At 38.2% G+C, this 12,451-nt stretch overlaps 1 protein-coding gene across 4 annotated transcripts in view; it reads right to left on the bottom strand.

The window, feature by feature from the left end:
• POLD3 (polymerase (DNA-directed), delta 3, accessory subunit) overlaps window positions 1-12,451 on the bottom strand; it is a 53,062-nt gene that overhangs the window by 30,009 nt on the left and 10,602 nt on the right. For all 4 annotated transcript variants that reach the window (XM_012725731.1, XM_004683202.2, XM_012725732.1 and 1 more), the window contains 4 exons: window positions 10,288-10,327; window positions 8,773-8,905; window positions 3,262-3,526; window positions 1,298-1,370 (listed from right to left, as the gene is read on the bottom strand). In XM_012725731.1, the coding sequence (XP_012581185.1) occupies window positions 1,298-1,370; window positions 3,262-3,526; window positions 8,773-8,905; window positions 10,288-10,327 (511 nt within the window). The remainder of the gene's footprint in view (window positions 1-1,297; window positions 1,371-3,261; window positions 3,527-8,772; window positions 8,906-10,287; window positions 10,328-12,451) is intronic.

Raw genomic sequence — 12,451 nt, 5'->3', positions numbered from 1 at the left:
CTCCCCTCTATTACATTTTATCATAACACCCTGTTATTTTCTGCCTAGTAACTACAATCATCAATATTTTATTTTTTATGTATTTGTCTCTCCCAGTACAATATAAAGGACCTTGGGGGAAAGAAACTCGTTTGTCTACATTTTCTCTATTCTATCATCAGTGCAAAACAGTTCCAACTACACAGTAGGTGCTCAATAAATATCTGCAAAATGAACACATGAATACGTATTTTTTTTACAATTGGCATATGTCTATATATTATATATATAATCTTATAATCTGTCATATACATTAAGTAGAAAATCTATTTTTTGAAGGTTACAACTGCATACAATGAGAACAAAAACAAACAAGTGGACTGTTCAAAACTGTCAAGAAACCACACAAGCTGGGCGCAGGGAGCTAGTAACAACCGACCACACAAGACCACTCACATCAGCGCGATCTCCCTGTGCAGTATGCCTGCAATAATGCAATCATACTTCCCAATAACCTGGAAGTATCCAATTTTCCATACGTTCAGAAAATAGAAATGTCTGATTACTTTTATGGCAAATAAAAGCTATCACACCCACCCCTGCCCCCAATCTGACCATTATAGAAAAGCAGAATTCTGTCTAGTTTTGCTTGCGCAGGCATTGTAACAAGATGCCTACCCACAGAATCTTTGTAAAAACTAATGCTCCAAGAAAGTGTGCCATAATTATCCTGTGGCTCCTGCATTCTTTCTGGTATTCTACCACATACCCTCAGGGGTGTGCACTTGATAGGAGAAGCAGGAAAATATGTGACCATTCTTTCCACATGAAAGAAGTCTTTAGATTTTTTTTAAAATATGGAGATTGTGCTTTTTCAAAAAGTAAATATTTCTAAATGGTCATCACTACCTGGACCTTTCTAAATCACTCTAGGGTCTAATTCATTACTGTGAATAATCTGTAAAAGTAACTAAAGAAAGACAAAAGATGTTTTGCAGAGACAGGGTAATAATGATCACACCAGGCAAACTCATATCAGCATCCATGATATTAATCTCAATACCACATTAACATGACCCATGTTCAAGAGCCCTCTGAGACAAATATTTCATTCTCTTTGCAAAGCAGGGCATACAAATGGAATATTATACTATCCTATACACACTTAATCAACAGATTATAAATTTACATTAGGATGTACAAATGCCACATAGTAGTGTCACAGATGGTCAAAACTGGACAAGGTGCCTTCAACTCAGATATAATGTGATTATATAACATCCATGTATTAGTCAAAGGAAGGTAAGAAAATGCTTACTCATTGCAGCTTTTCCAAAAAAATTGCTTGTCATATTCGTTTTTGCTGGTGCTTTATTGCCTGCCAAAGATGCCTAAAAGCATAGAAAAGAAAACACACGATTTTTTTGAGTGTTGAAGCTGTTCTTCAAGTAGCAGTCTCAAAAATTCTTGACAGCAAAGCACACTGTAATGATGGGAGTCTTTATATAATCATGCCAAAACATACAGGCATTAGGTACAAGACCAAATTCAGACCACACACTGATGTTAATCTCCAAAGCTTAGTTTCTCATAGGTTTTTTTTTTTTTTTTCCAAGATTTATTTATTTACTCATACAAAACTGGGGTACAGGCCAGAGATGCAGAGGGTGAGAGGATTCACCAGAGACAGAGCGGGGAGCAGAACAGGCAGATCGATGAAGTACACTGTTGAGGGGAGCAGCGGGCGGGTCAGGAGAGGTCTGCCGGGCCATGTGGTCACCTCCAGACCAGGCGGGAATCGAACTCATGCGAAAGTGGCGTAAGCTTCCTAGTGCAGCGCTTTAACCCGCTGCGCCACCAGGGAGTGCCCTCTCATAGTTCTTATAGAATGATTACACATGAATGTAACCAGACTTTTTTTTGAGAATACTTAAAAACTACTTAGTTTGACAAAATTAAAGTAGATTAGAAGCAGTATGGTACACAATGTTGAAAAAATTCCAAAACATTACACATCTGTAATAATGAGGAATAGATCTGATTAGATCCTATCACTTAATAGCAATATGACAACAACAGTAGCAGTAATCATTTAATAAGTTTGGGCTTTCATTTCACCACATACAAAATGGAGATGATAATATCTCCCTCATAGAACTAATAAAAGAATTAAAATAAAGATCAAACTACTGGGACACAGTAGCAGTTCGATAAATGGGGGTGCTTACCCTTCACCTCTTCTCTCCTTTGCCAATGTAGAGGCTTTAAATTGACCATAATGGTAGTAACAGTAATTATACCTCTCTGGATTATGTGTTAGTAGTATTTTAATGATACTTTTCTTAAGTCAATGCACTTAAATTAGTTCAGATGAGTGAATAAAAAACAAAAGGAAATGAGGGGGGAAAACAAATTCTTAAAACTAGAGTGAGAATGTTAAATACAGTAGGACAGGCAGCACACATGGCAAGACCCAAATACAAGATGATGCCAAAACAACATATTTCTGATATGCAATTAAATCTCTGCACTTTACAGTAGAATCCAAGACTTGGTGAGAAGCATTATTAAAAGGACTATGTCAGGGCCTCTCTGGTGGCACAGGGGTTAATGCCTCAGCACTATCAAGCTATCACCAGCCACTGGAGCATGAGTTCAATCCCTGGCCAGAGAGGTGACCCACATGGTGCAGCAGACCTCTCCTGTTTCTCCCACTGCTCCCCTCAGCAGTGCATTTCAGCAGATCCACCTGTTCTGTAATCCACTGTCTCAGGTAAATCCTTTCTCCCCCCCACCTCTGGCCTGTGCCTCAGTTCTTACATGAATAAGGAAATTAAGAAAAAAACTATTTCAGATAAGAATACCAAGAATCAAAGGATCCCAAAGAACAAAAATGAGAATTTATTAAAAAAACCTTATTACTGGCCCTCCCTGGTGGCACAGCGGGTTAAAGCACAGCCTGAGAATCTGAAGCCACTTCCGCATGAGTTCGATTCCCGCCTGCCGCCTGCCCCGGAGGAGACCACATGGCGAGCCAGACCTCTCCTGACCCGCCCGCTGCTCCCCTCAGCAGTGTACTTCGTCGATCTGCCTGTTCTGCTCCCCACTCTGTCTCTGGTGAATCCTCTCACCGCCCCTGAGCCTCTGGCCTGTACCCCAGTTCTGTATGAATAAATAAATAAATCTTTAAAAAAAAAAAAAACACCTTATTACCACTGATCTATTCATACTTTTCAGTCACCCATTCTGACCTATAAGGGCGTATCTTTAAAAGAGACTTACATTTGTCACCTCTTTAGCGTCTGTTTTGGTTCCCTTGTTGGTATCTTGGGTTTTAGAAGCAGCTTTAGAGAGAAACATTCCCATGACTCCTTTGGACTGTTGGGAAACTTGTTTGGAGGGAGGTGGGCCATGACCGTTGGTGGTCAACTCATTATTGACTTGTGCCTCCCTTGCTACTTGATGATTTGACTGTTGACCCTTTTCAGAAGATGACAAGTCAGCAGGAGCTCTAGGGACTGCAGCTGCACACTGTATGGCACTAAACCTGAGGACAAAAATATTATATTCAACTATTGTCAATAACAAACTTTATTTTCAAACTCTTGTTTCTTCCATACAATGCTTTCTAGAACCCTAATTCTATAAAATTACAGGACTTTAGGGCTATAATGGACTTTAAAATTATTTTGTGAAAAACTCTTTCATTAAGATGCATTGGATAGGGCCCTCCCTGGTGGCGCAAAGGATTAGAGCACAGCACTGCAAGCTAGCTGCAGCTGTGTGAGTTCTATGTGAGTTCTGTGTGAGTTCTGTGTGAGTTCTATCCCTGGTCCCGGAGGTGAGCCATATGGTGAGGCAAACCTCCCTTGACCCTCCTGTTGCTCCCCTCAGCAGTGTACTTTGTCAATCTGCCTGTTCTGCTCCCCACTCTGTCTCTGGTGAATCCTTTCACTGCCCCTGAACCCTTGGCCTGTACCCCAGTTCTGTATGCATAAATAAGTTAAAAAAAAAAAAGATGCAATGGATAAAGTACTGGAGAGGAGTAACTCAGATTATACATAGTTGGCAATAGAACTAGGATTAAAATAAGGTGTCTTGCACCTATCGTATTGAATATTCTGGTTTTTAAAAAAGCATCCCAATTCATACACAAAACAATAGATTAGTCATTTCATCATCTTGGGAAGCCAAATGATGATCTCTTGTTTTTAAAGACTTTATAGGGCTTGGTATGCAATAAACATTGACTGAATCAAGAGTTTTAAATATTAATGAATTATCTGGCAACTTTCCTGGCCAGAACAGATTAGCTGAAGAGAATGGAGGAAGCTGGCAACAGAGTCACTGGCATCTATAGTTGTTCACAGTCATTTATTAATAATTTCAAATAATACCAACTAACAGAACAGACAAGATGCCCAAAGTCAAGTGAGAAAATCTGGAACAGTTTGTATGAAATATTAAAGGGAACATTCATCTTTTCTCTAATTATTATAGATGTGTCTCTTTCATACAAATCCATAAGGTAATACTCCACACTATATATGTGTAATTGATGCAACCTTCTCAAAGGGTTAGACTTAGAGCAAACTCCCCAAACGTTCCTAACAAAGAACACTTCTATTTATCACAAGTTTTTAGCTTTTGGTGGGGAGGGGAGATGGAGGAGAGTTCCTTAAAGGTGGGGAAGTATCTCCCATACAAAACCTGGAACACAAGCAAGTGTTGAAATAATAATAACTAAAATCATGAAAATAGGCTTCTGGCTTCTCTCCCTTCTTTAGTATATCACTTCAATTTGGGGCACGAGAAGAAGGTTAAGAAAGTATGTAGTAATAGCAATCATTTTAGAGATCAACCAGACACAACTTTTATGATTAACTACTAAAAAGAAGTGGACTTAGAAGTCCCTCAAGTAGTGTCTACAAAGCCAGGTCTTCCATTGTTTTATTAACATCCCACATCAGAAAAATCTCTATCAATAGAAAGATTTTATACATCAGTGTTAAGAGCACACAGAAATTATTTACTTTCACATACCACTCTTCCTCTCTGGCCTTGCAATGCTTCCATGTACAAGCAAAAGAGAATGTTTTATTTCATTGTTAATATCAAAAGTTGGCCCCAAAACAACTCTTTCTCCATTTAGTCGGCATTCCACACGTTAGGGTCAGTACCAGGAGTTGGCAATGAGGAAGAGTCAAAGTTAAGACTGGCAACATAACTGTAGACAGAAGATTCTTCTCAAGCCTAAAATATCAGCTTTCTTCCTGTCACAGCACTTCTTAAAACACATGAAACAATTAGTCAGATCAGTTGGCCTGTAATTCTCAGGACCAAATACAAATGTCTTTATTGGAAATAAATCCTTTCCATTTTTATTGAGGATACTTTAAGTATTTAAGTAAGTTTCATTTAGGTATATTCTATTACTGTATTTCTACTTGCCATGGATATTTTAGAAGTCCCTGTGCAAATTTCATTTAGAAGGTTTGAGTCACTTTTATTTTTTTTTTTTTATTAAAAAGTTTATTTTTACATCATTTTTCACATTTTTTTTTTCATCTCAATTGTAATCCACTTTTATTTTTATGTACCTGCTAGATACAAGGACTGATTTTTAAACTTGATAAATTACAAATAGATTTGAAAACAGATTATTTTTGAAATTTAAGATTATATTTTTCATAAACTTATCAAGGTGTTAATGTTTTCTTATAATTCTCTCCTTAAAGACACCAAGCTTGTAAATTACTACTATTAGTCTAAGTAATTATACTTATTTAGTAAATACTTTCATACCTATTACACTCATGGTTTTAAGTTAAAGAATAAAATAACTGGGCCTCCTTGGTGCACAGGGATTAAGTCTCAGAGCTTATCTGAGTAATCAAGTTATAACTAGCCACTGTGGCACGAGGTGGGTCCCCGATCAGGAAGCTGACCCACATATGGCTCAGCAGGCCTCTCCTACTCTCCCGCTGCTTCCCTCAGCAGTGTCTTTCAATAGATCGGCCGTTCTGCATCCTACTCTGCCTTTAGTGAGTCCTCTCACCCCTGCATTTCTGGCCTATACCCTAGTTCTTGTATGCAAATAATAAACCTTAAAAAAAAAAAGAATAAAATAACTAATGTCTATCATTAATTTACTTAAAATATTATTTACTGAGTGCTCACTGTGCCAGGCACTACTTGAGTATATAATGGTTAACAAAACAGTCGTGATCTGTGTTTTCATGGAGCCTATAAAAACTGTTTGGCAATCTACCCCTAGTTCTCCCCATCTACACCTAGTTCCCCCCAGTGGCCCAGCTCTATCACTTATTAATCTATCTCCTCCCTATATCTCATTTCCTCATTTATGATTCTTTCCTACCAACAAACTTTAAAATGTATTCTCAATTAAAAAAATATATACATCCGGGCCCTCCCTGGTGGCCCAGCAGGTTAAAGCACAGCACTAAGAAGCTAAAGCCACTTCAGCATTAATTCGATCCCTGCCCCAGAGGTGATCCACATGGTGCAGCAGACCTCTCCTAACCCACCTGCTGCTCCCTCAGCAGTGTACTTCCTCAGTTGGCCTGTTCTGCTCCCCACTCTGTCTCTGGTGAATCCTCTCACCACCCCTCCACCTCTGGCCTGTACCCCAGTTCTGTATGCATAAATAAATCTTTTTAAAAAAATGTATACATCCTCCCTTAGTTTCAATTCCTTTCAGTTAACTCTCTTTCCCCTCAATTTTACAGTCATTTGGAAAGAGTTTTCCGTACTTGTTCTCTCACTTCTTCACATCCCCATTTACTCAGCTGAGCAGAATCTGTCACACCAATGAAAATGTCCTTACCATCACTGAAGCCAATGGACACTGCAATTACTATTTCACTTAAGTTTCTCAGCAAAGTCGATACAATCAGACCCTCCTTGAAACTCCTTAGCTTTTGAAACCCTCTTCTCTCTGGATGCTTCCTCTTTGGCCCCTCCTTTTCTGCCCATGTCTTGAAAAATGACTATCACTCAAATAATATTTAGATGTACTAAGCACTGTTCTGGGGGCTTTACATATGATAATTCATTTAAGTCTCTACAACCTTATGGGATTGGTACTATGGTTAGTTTCATTTTACTGAAAAGATAATTAAAGCACAGAGAGGTTAAGTAATTTGTTCCAGGCTTACAAAGCTAGAAAAGGTGGCCTAGAGTTCTGTTCTCTGCCTTTTTTTTTAAATCCTACACATTCTCTCTGCAAGACTGTATCTACTTTGTGGTCCAATTACTTACATATTTTCTGACTTCAAAAATTTACCTTCACTCCCAGATTTTTCTCCTTAGCTCTAGATTCATCTCTCTATTACAATGGACAGCTCCACTTGGGTTTCCACAGGCTACCTAAACTCAACATGTCCACACACAATTCATCATTTCCCCTCTCTCCCAAAGCCAGCTCTTAATAATAGTACCATCATCCATCCAGCTGCTCAAGCCAAAAACATGGCCACTAGTCTCAATAGCATGAACACTGCCACCACCTTTTCTCCCCAACTGCTACCATAGTATCCAGACTTTGATAGTTATTACTCTTTCACCTTCACTCTTTTCCATCCCCACAATTACTGTACTTTACCAATTGTCATATCCACTCTAGATCACCGTAACATTTTTCCTCCCCAATGGGCTTGCTTCTAAACTATTACCTTCAGATCTATCTTCACATCACAACTAGAGAGATCGTTCTATAATGTAATTCTGATCATTTCATTCAGCTGGAAAATCTTTATTGGCTCCCCTTGCCCTCATTAGAAAGTCTAAAGTCTTTATTCTTTATTATAATAGCCAAAGTATGTAGTCTCTCTCCTATTTGAGTCTTACATCCAATTATTTTCTACCTCTCATCTAACTTCCAGCCATAGAAAACTATTATGGTTTGTACAAGCATCATGTTTTCTCTCAACTCTGTCCTTCCTCTCCCACTTCTCTGACAGAAATTTCTACTAGACCTTGAGACCCTAACTTAGAAGTCATACCCCTCAAAAAGCTTTCTGTCTTGCCTCCTCACTCCACCCACTGTTGGGGATGAGTGCCTCCCCAACATCTTCTCACTATTGCTTCCAAGATAGCATTCCTATCACATTGAGGTGTTAACTGCCTGTTTGGGGAACTGATCTGTACTCTCAATACAACCACATAAAGTAGGCATTATTATTATCCAACTTAAAGATGAAGAAACCATAGCTCAGAGAATTGAAGCAATCTGTCTAAAGCTATTGTTGCTAGGTTATTAAGTAACAAAACTATGACTCAAGTCCATGACCATTCATTTCCAAAATCCATGTGCATTACAGTCCATCACCTCCCTGTACTATGAAGAATACAAAAGATGAGTAAGATCTGATTCTGACCAAGAAAGAACAAGAAAAAGTTGGTTTTGGATGGAAGGCACAAGGATATCAAATTAGGAAGAGTAGTTTCTTCAAGGACATCTGAACTGGTTCTTGAAGGGTGGGTAGAAATTTAAACAAGATGGGGTAAAGGGGTACAGCAAACATTTCTGGTGGCAGTGACAGCATAAATATATGAAAAATAGATTTATGGGGAGTCCACTGGGATTTTCAATATGGGTTGTGGCTGCTATTTTTCACCTTATGATGTACTAATAAAACCAGGCATGTGTCTTACTGCAAGATAAATGGGGTTTTACTAGACTTGGCACTCACTCTCAAGAGGCAGCCACTGTATAAACATCTTACAAAATCAATTCGTAAAGAAGCCCACAAGGAACATTAAGGAGCTCACTTGCTGCAGTTCTGCAAGTTGCTTTTAAGGATGTCATAGTCGGTATTGAACAGAGGCCCACTGTCCTTTAGCATGGCTTTCTGGATGCTGTACACATGGACGCTGGCAGTCACAGCTAGCTTGGACTTCACTGCTACAAGTCAACAGGAAAAGCAGTCTGTTAATACACAAATTTCATAGCATGTGGGGACTTTAACAAGAAACCCTTCTGCATTAAAACCATTTGCAATCTGTGGTGGTCCAAAAATTTCTCAAAGGTCAAATAGCCACGCATACAGTATAACATCAAGTCTTCTGTCTGCAGTAGGACATTATGACAAGTAGGTGGTGGTGAGTCAGTTCTAAGTACAGCACCTGTGAGGGTATCACTCATCCAGTGGACACTCAGTAAATATTAATTAATGATTAATGATGACTGATTTTTTTTTCAGTCAGGGAAGAATCTTACCCTCTACCATATAATTAAGAGAAATAAGTAATTTCTATCTGAGAGGATTATATAACTCAATTTTAGTTTAGAAAAAGCAACTCTGTAACAAAAATGCTACTAACTAGATTCAACTAACAGAGCAGAAACACAAAAAAACATCACAGGGACAAACTTAAGTTTCATGAAGGAAGGGCCCACTTAACTTGTCCTGTGTCCCCAGTGCCTAGCAGAGTTTATCACAATGCAGACACTCACCTATGTAACCTATTGAATGAATAAATCTTGCCTTGCTCAGCACTGTGGGAACTGAGAAAAAACATGGCCCTCCTGACTTCCTAGAGATCTCAAAGTTAACCTGTAAAAAAATGACTTTACGAGCAGGTTTTGTTGAGACAAGAGAAACAAAAACATTTAATCACATGGACCCTGTTATTAAATTCTTCTGAATTGAGTTCTTAAACAATGGAACAGTGGCATTAATAGTGAACAAGTTTTATTTGGAAGTTATATTAAGTCGTCTGACAGGGACCTCCTTGGGCATGTAGGGGTTAAGTCTTAGCACTATCACCTGGGCTGACCTGAGGCCAGGAAGCTGACCCACATATGGTACAGCAGACCTCTCCTGTACTGCCTGCTGCTACCCTCAGCAGTGTAAAATATACCTATTCTGTTCCCTACTCTGTGTCTGATGTATCTTACATCTCAGTTCTTCTCTGCAAAAAGTAAATAAAAATTTTAAAAGTTCTCTGACATTAGAAAGGCATCCCTTAATTTTCTTCCTAAAAATACTGTTTATGGGACACAATATGATAGACTGTTGCCTTTATAATGATGAGGTGTTCCATCTGATATTTTATGATAGCTTTTTGCACTTTGTCTTAAGTTTTGAAATTTGATGATAAAAATGCTTTTAACAGTAGCTACTGGGCTTAAATCTTGGAAATTATATAAATGCTATATCACACTTTTAACATGTTTCAGAAACTACTAGTCAAAAGTATACATGACTCTTTAGTTAAATAGCTAAATATATGCATATGTTATGGACATATGCTATAAGAGGAAAAACTTGTTTAAATACTTACCTTCCAATTTATCTTCTCTCACTACTGCAACCTTGTGGCACTGTAAGGAAATACCATTTTATTATTGTTTAAAAGTTGTACAAGGTAGAATTTTAAAGTTTTCTTGCCAATAATTCAATTGCACATGAACATGAAATTAGAAACACTAGTACCCTAAAAATATATAAATATAACTAGGTACATATATGTAATTTATTTATATGTGACATTATTAAAGTCAGGCTCATTTTAAATTGTTTACTTTAAAACTTCTCAATCAGGTAAAGGAAAGTGATGAATATAGTATGGATACAGAAAAAACAAAAACAAAACCCTGAGCATTCTAATCAGTATAAGAGGACTTTTTATCAAGTCACACAATAAGAATGTGTAATCTTACGGAACCAGCTAAAAATTGGGTCTGTCTTCTACCCTATAAAACGTAATCAATTCTAAGTGAATCAGCTAGAAATGTAAAGAATGAAAACATACCATACATACACTAGAAGAAAACAAGGGTGAATTCTTCTATAAACTGATTATAACCTGAGATTAAGGAAAAATTTCCTAACATTCAAAATCCAGAAATAATTAAACTAATCTATAAAATGTTATTCGTACATGATAAAAATAAAAATTGTAAAAAAAGTACAAAGACAAATGATAAAGTGAGGAAAATATCTGCAAGTTATATCAGAAAGGGTTAATTTATAGTTTCTAAAATAGATAAGACAGTAGTAATCCTTGGAAAAAGATTATGAATATTATTATGAACAACAGTTCACCAAGAAAGGCAAATGATCCAGAAACATGACACTTCCATACATTGCTGGTAGGAATGAAAAATGTAAAGGCATGTGGCAGTGACCAATAAAGCACAGACAGAGCCTATTTCTATTTAGGAACACAACCCTAAAACACACAGGCAAAAATACACGAAATATATATATTGTTAAGAGCTATTTGCACAATAGCCAAAGACTACATAGTCCAAATAACTACCAATAGGGCTGATTGCTGGATAAACTAAATGGAATCTACCAAATACAGGAACATACAGCTGTAATAAGGGCAGAGGATTGTTTCCTGACTACTGTGGAGTGATACTCATGATCTAATGGTAAAGAAAAAGAAAAGTATAAAATATGGTGCAGTTCATGAAAATGTTCATGTAAAAAATGGGAATAAGAGTATGTTTGCCCACATTCAAAACATACACAGTAATAAAAACAATGGAAGGGGAACACATAAAAAATAAAGACATTGGTCTTACTTTTCTAAATATATATTGGGCAAAAGCATATGTATGTTTATATTGTTAGGACCCATCAAAATTTAGAACATAGGGTCTCCCTGGTGGTGCAAGAGGTTAAGTTTCATCACTAGTGTAACAGGGCTGTCCCCAGGAAAAGGGGAAGTTCCAGGTTCCATACCCTACCCAGAAGGAGGGTGAAGCTGAATAGAGGAGAGAGGAATCTGGAGAGGCATCTGAAGAAGAAGGAAGCAGGATGGAGGACAGAAGGTGACCTGAGGGAGCCACATGGAGCAGAGAGACATGTGAAGAAACCATGCTTGTTTTTTGGTCATGGACTGGTTGAAACAGAAGTGGGTGAGAGACCCATGGGGAGGTTCATTATGGTAATGATTACCTTGATTTTGATTTTGCTCTTTTCCTCCCAGACTTGTCTGAGCCTTTTTCTATGGGTCCCAGCCAGAAGGTGCTTTAGGCTTGTGGAGGGCTTTCAGGCCTTGCTTTGGGCCAATCCTTTTTGGGGGGACTTTTACTCATGAGGGGATGGGTAACTTCAGGAGTTTGATTTAGAAAATATATTCTTCATCTTTTCTGTTCTGCACCCTCACTGTATTAAAATTCCTTTCCATTAAAGCTCTTTTGTCTTGTCTTGATGCAGTAGATGGCAGAACTTATTTAGAGCAGATAGGTTTGGGGGTTCAGGGGTGCCCCTCTCTCCCTGCCCCCTGTTAACACTATGAAGCTAACCACTGCCACTGCAGCACAAGTTTGATCCCTGGCCAGGCAGCTGACCCACATGACATAGCAGACCTCTCCTGTCTCACCTGCTGCTCCCCTCAGCAGTGTATTTCAATACATCTGCTTGTTCCGCTCAGCACTGTGTCTCTGGGTGAATCCTTTCATCTTGCCTGCACCTCTGGCCTGTACCCCGTC

The sequence above is a fragment of the Condylura cristata genome, unplaced genomic scaffold (assembly GCF_000260355.1).
Source record: "Condylura cristata isolate star-nosed mole 26May11 unplaced genomic scaffold, ConCri1.0 scaffold00015, whole genome shotgun sequence".
Taxonomy (NCBI): Eukaryota; Metazoa; Chordata; class Mammalia; order Eulipotyphla; family Talpidae; genus Condylura; species Condylura cristata.
The sequence above is the reverse complement of the archived record's forward strand: the minus strand, read 5'-3'. Positions and strand labels throughout refer to the sequence as shown.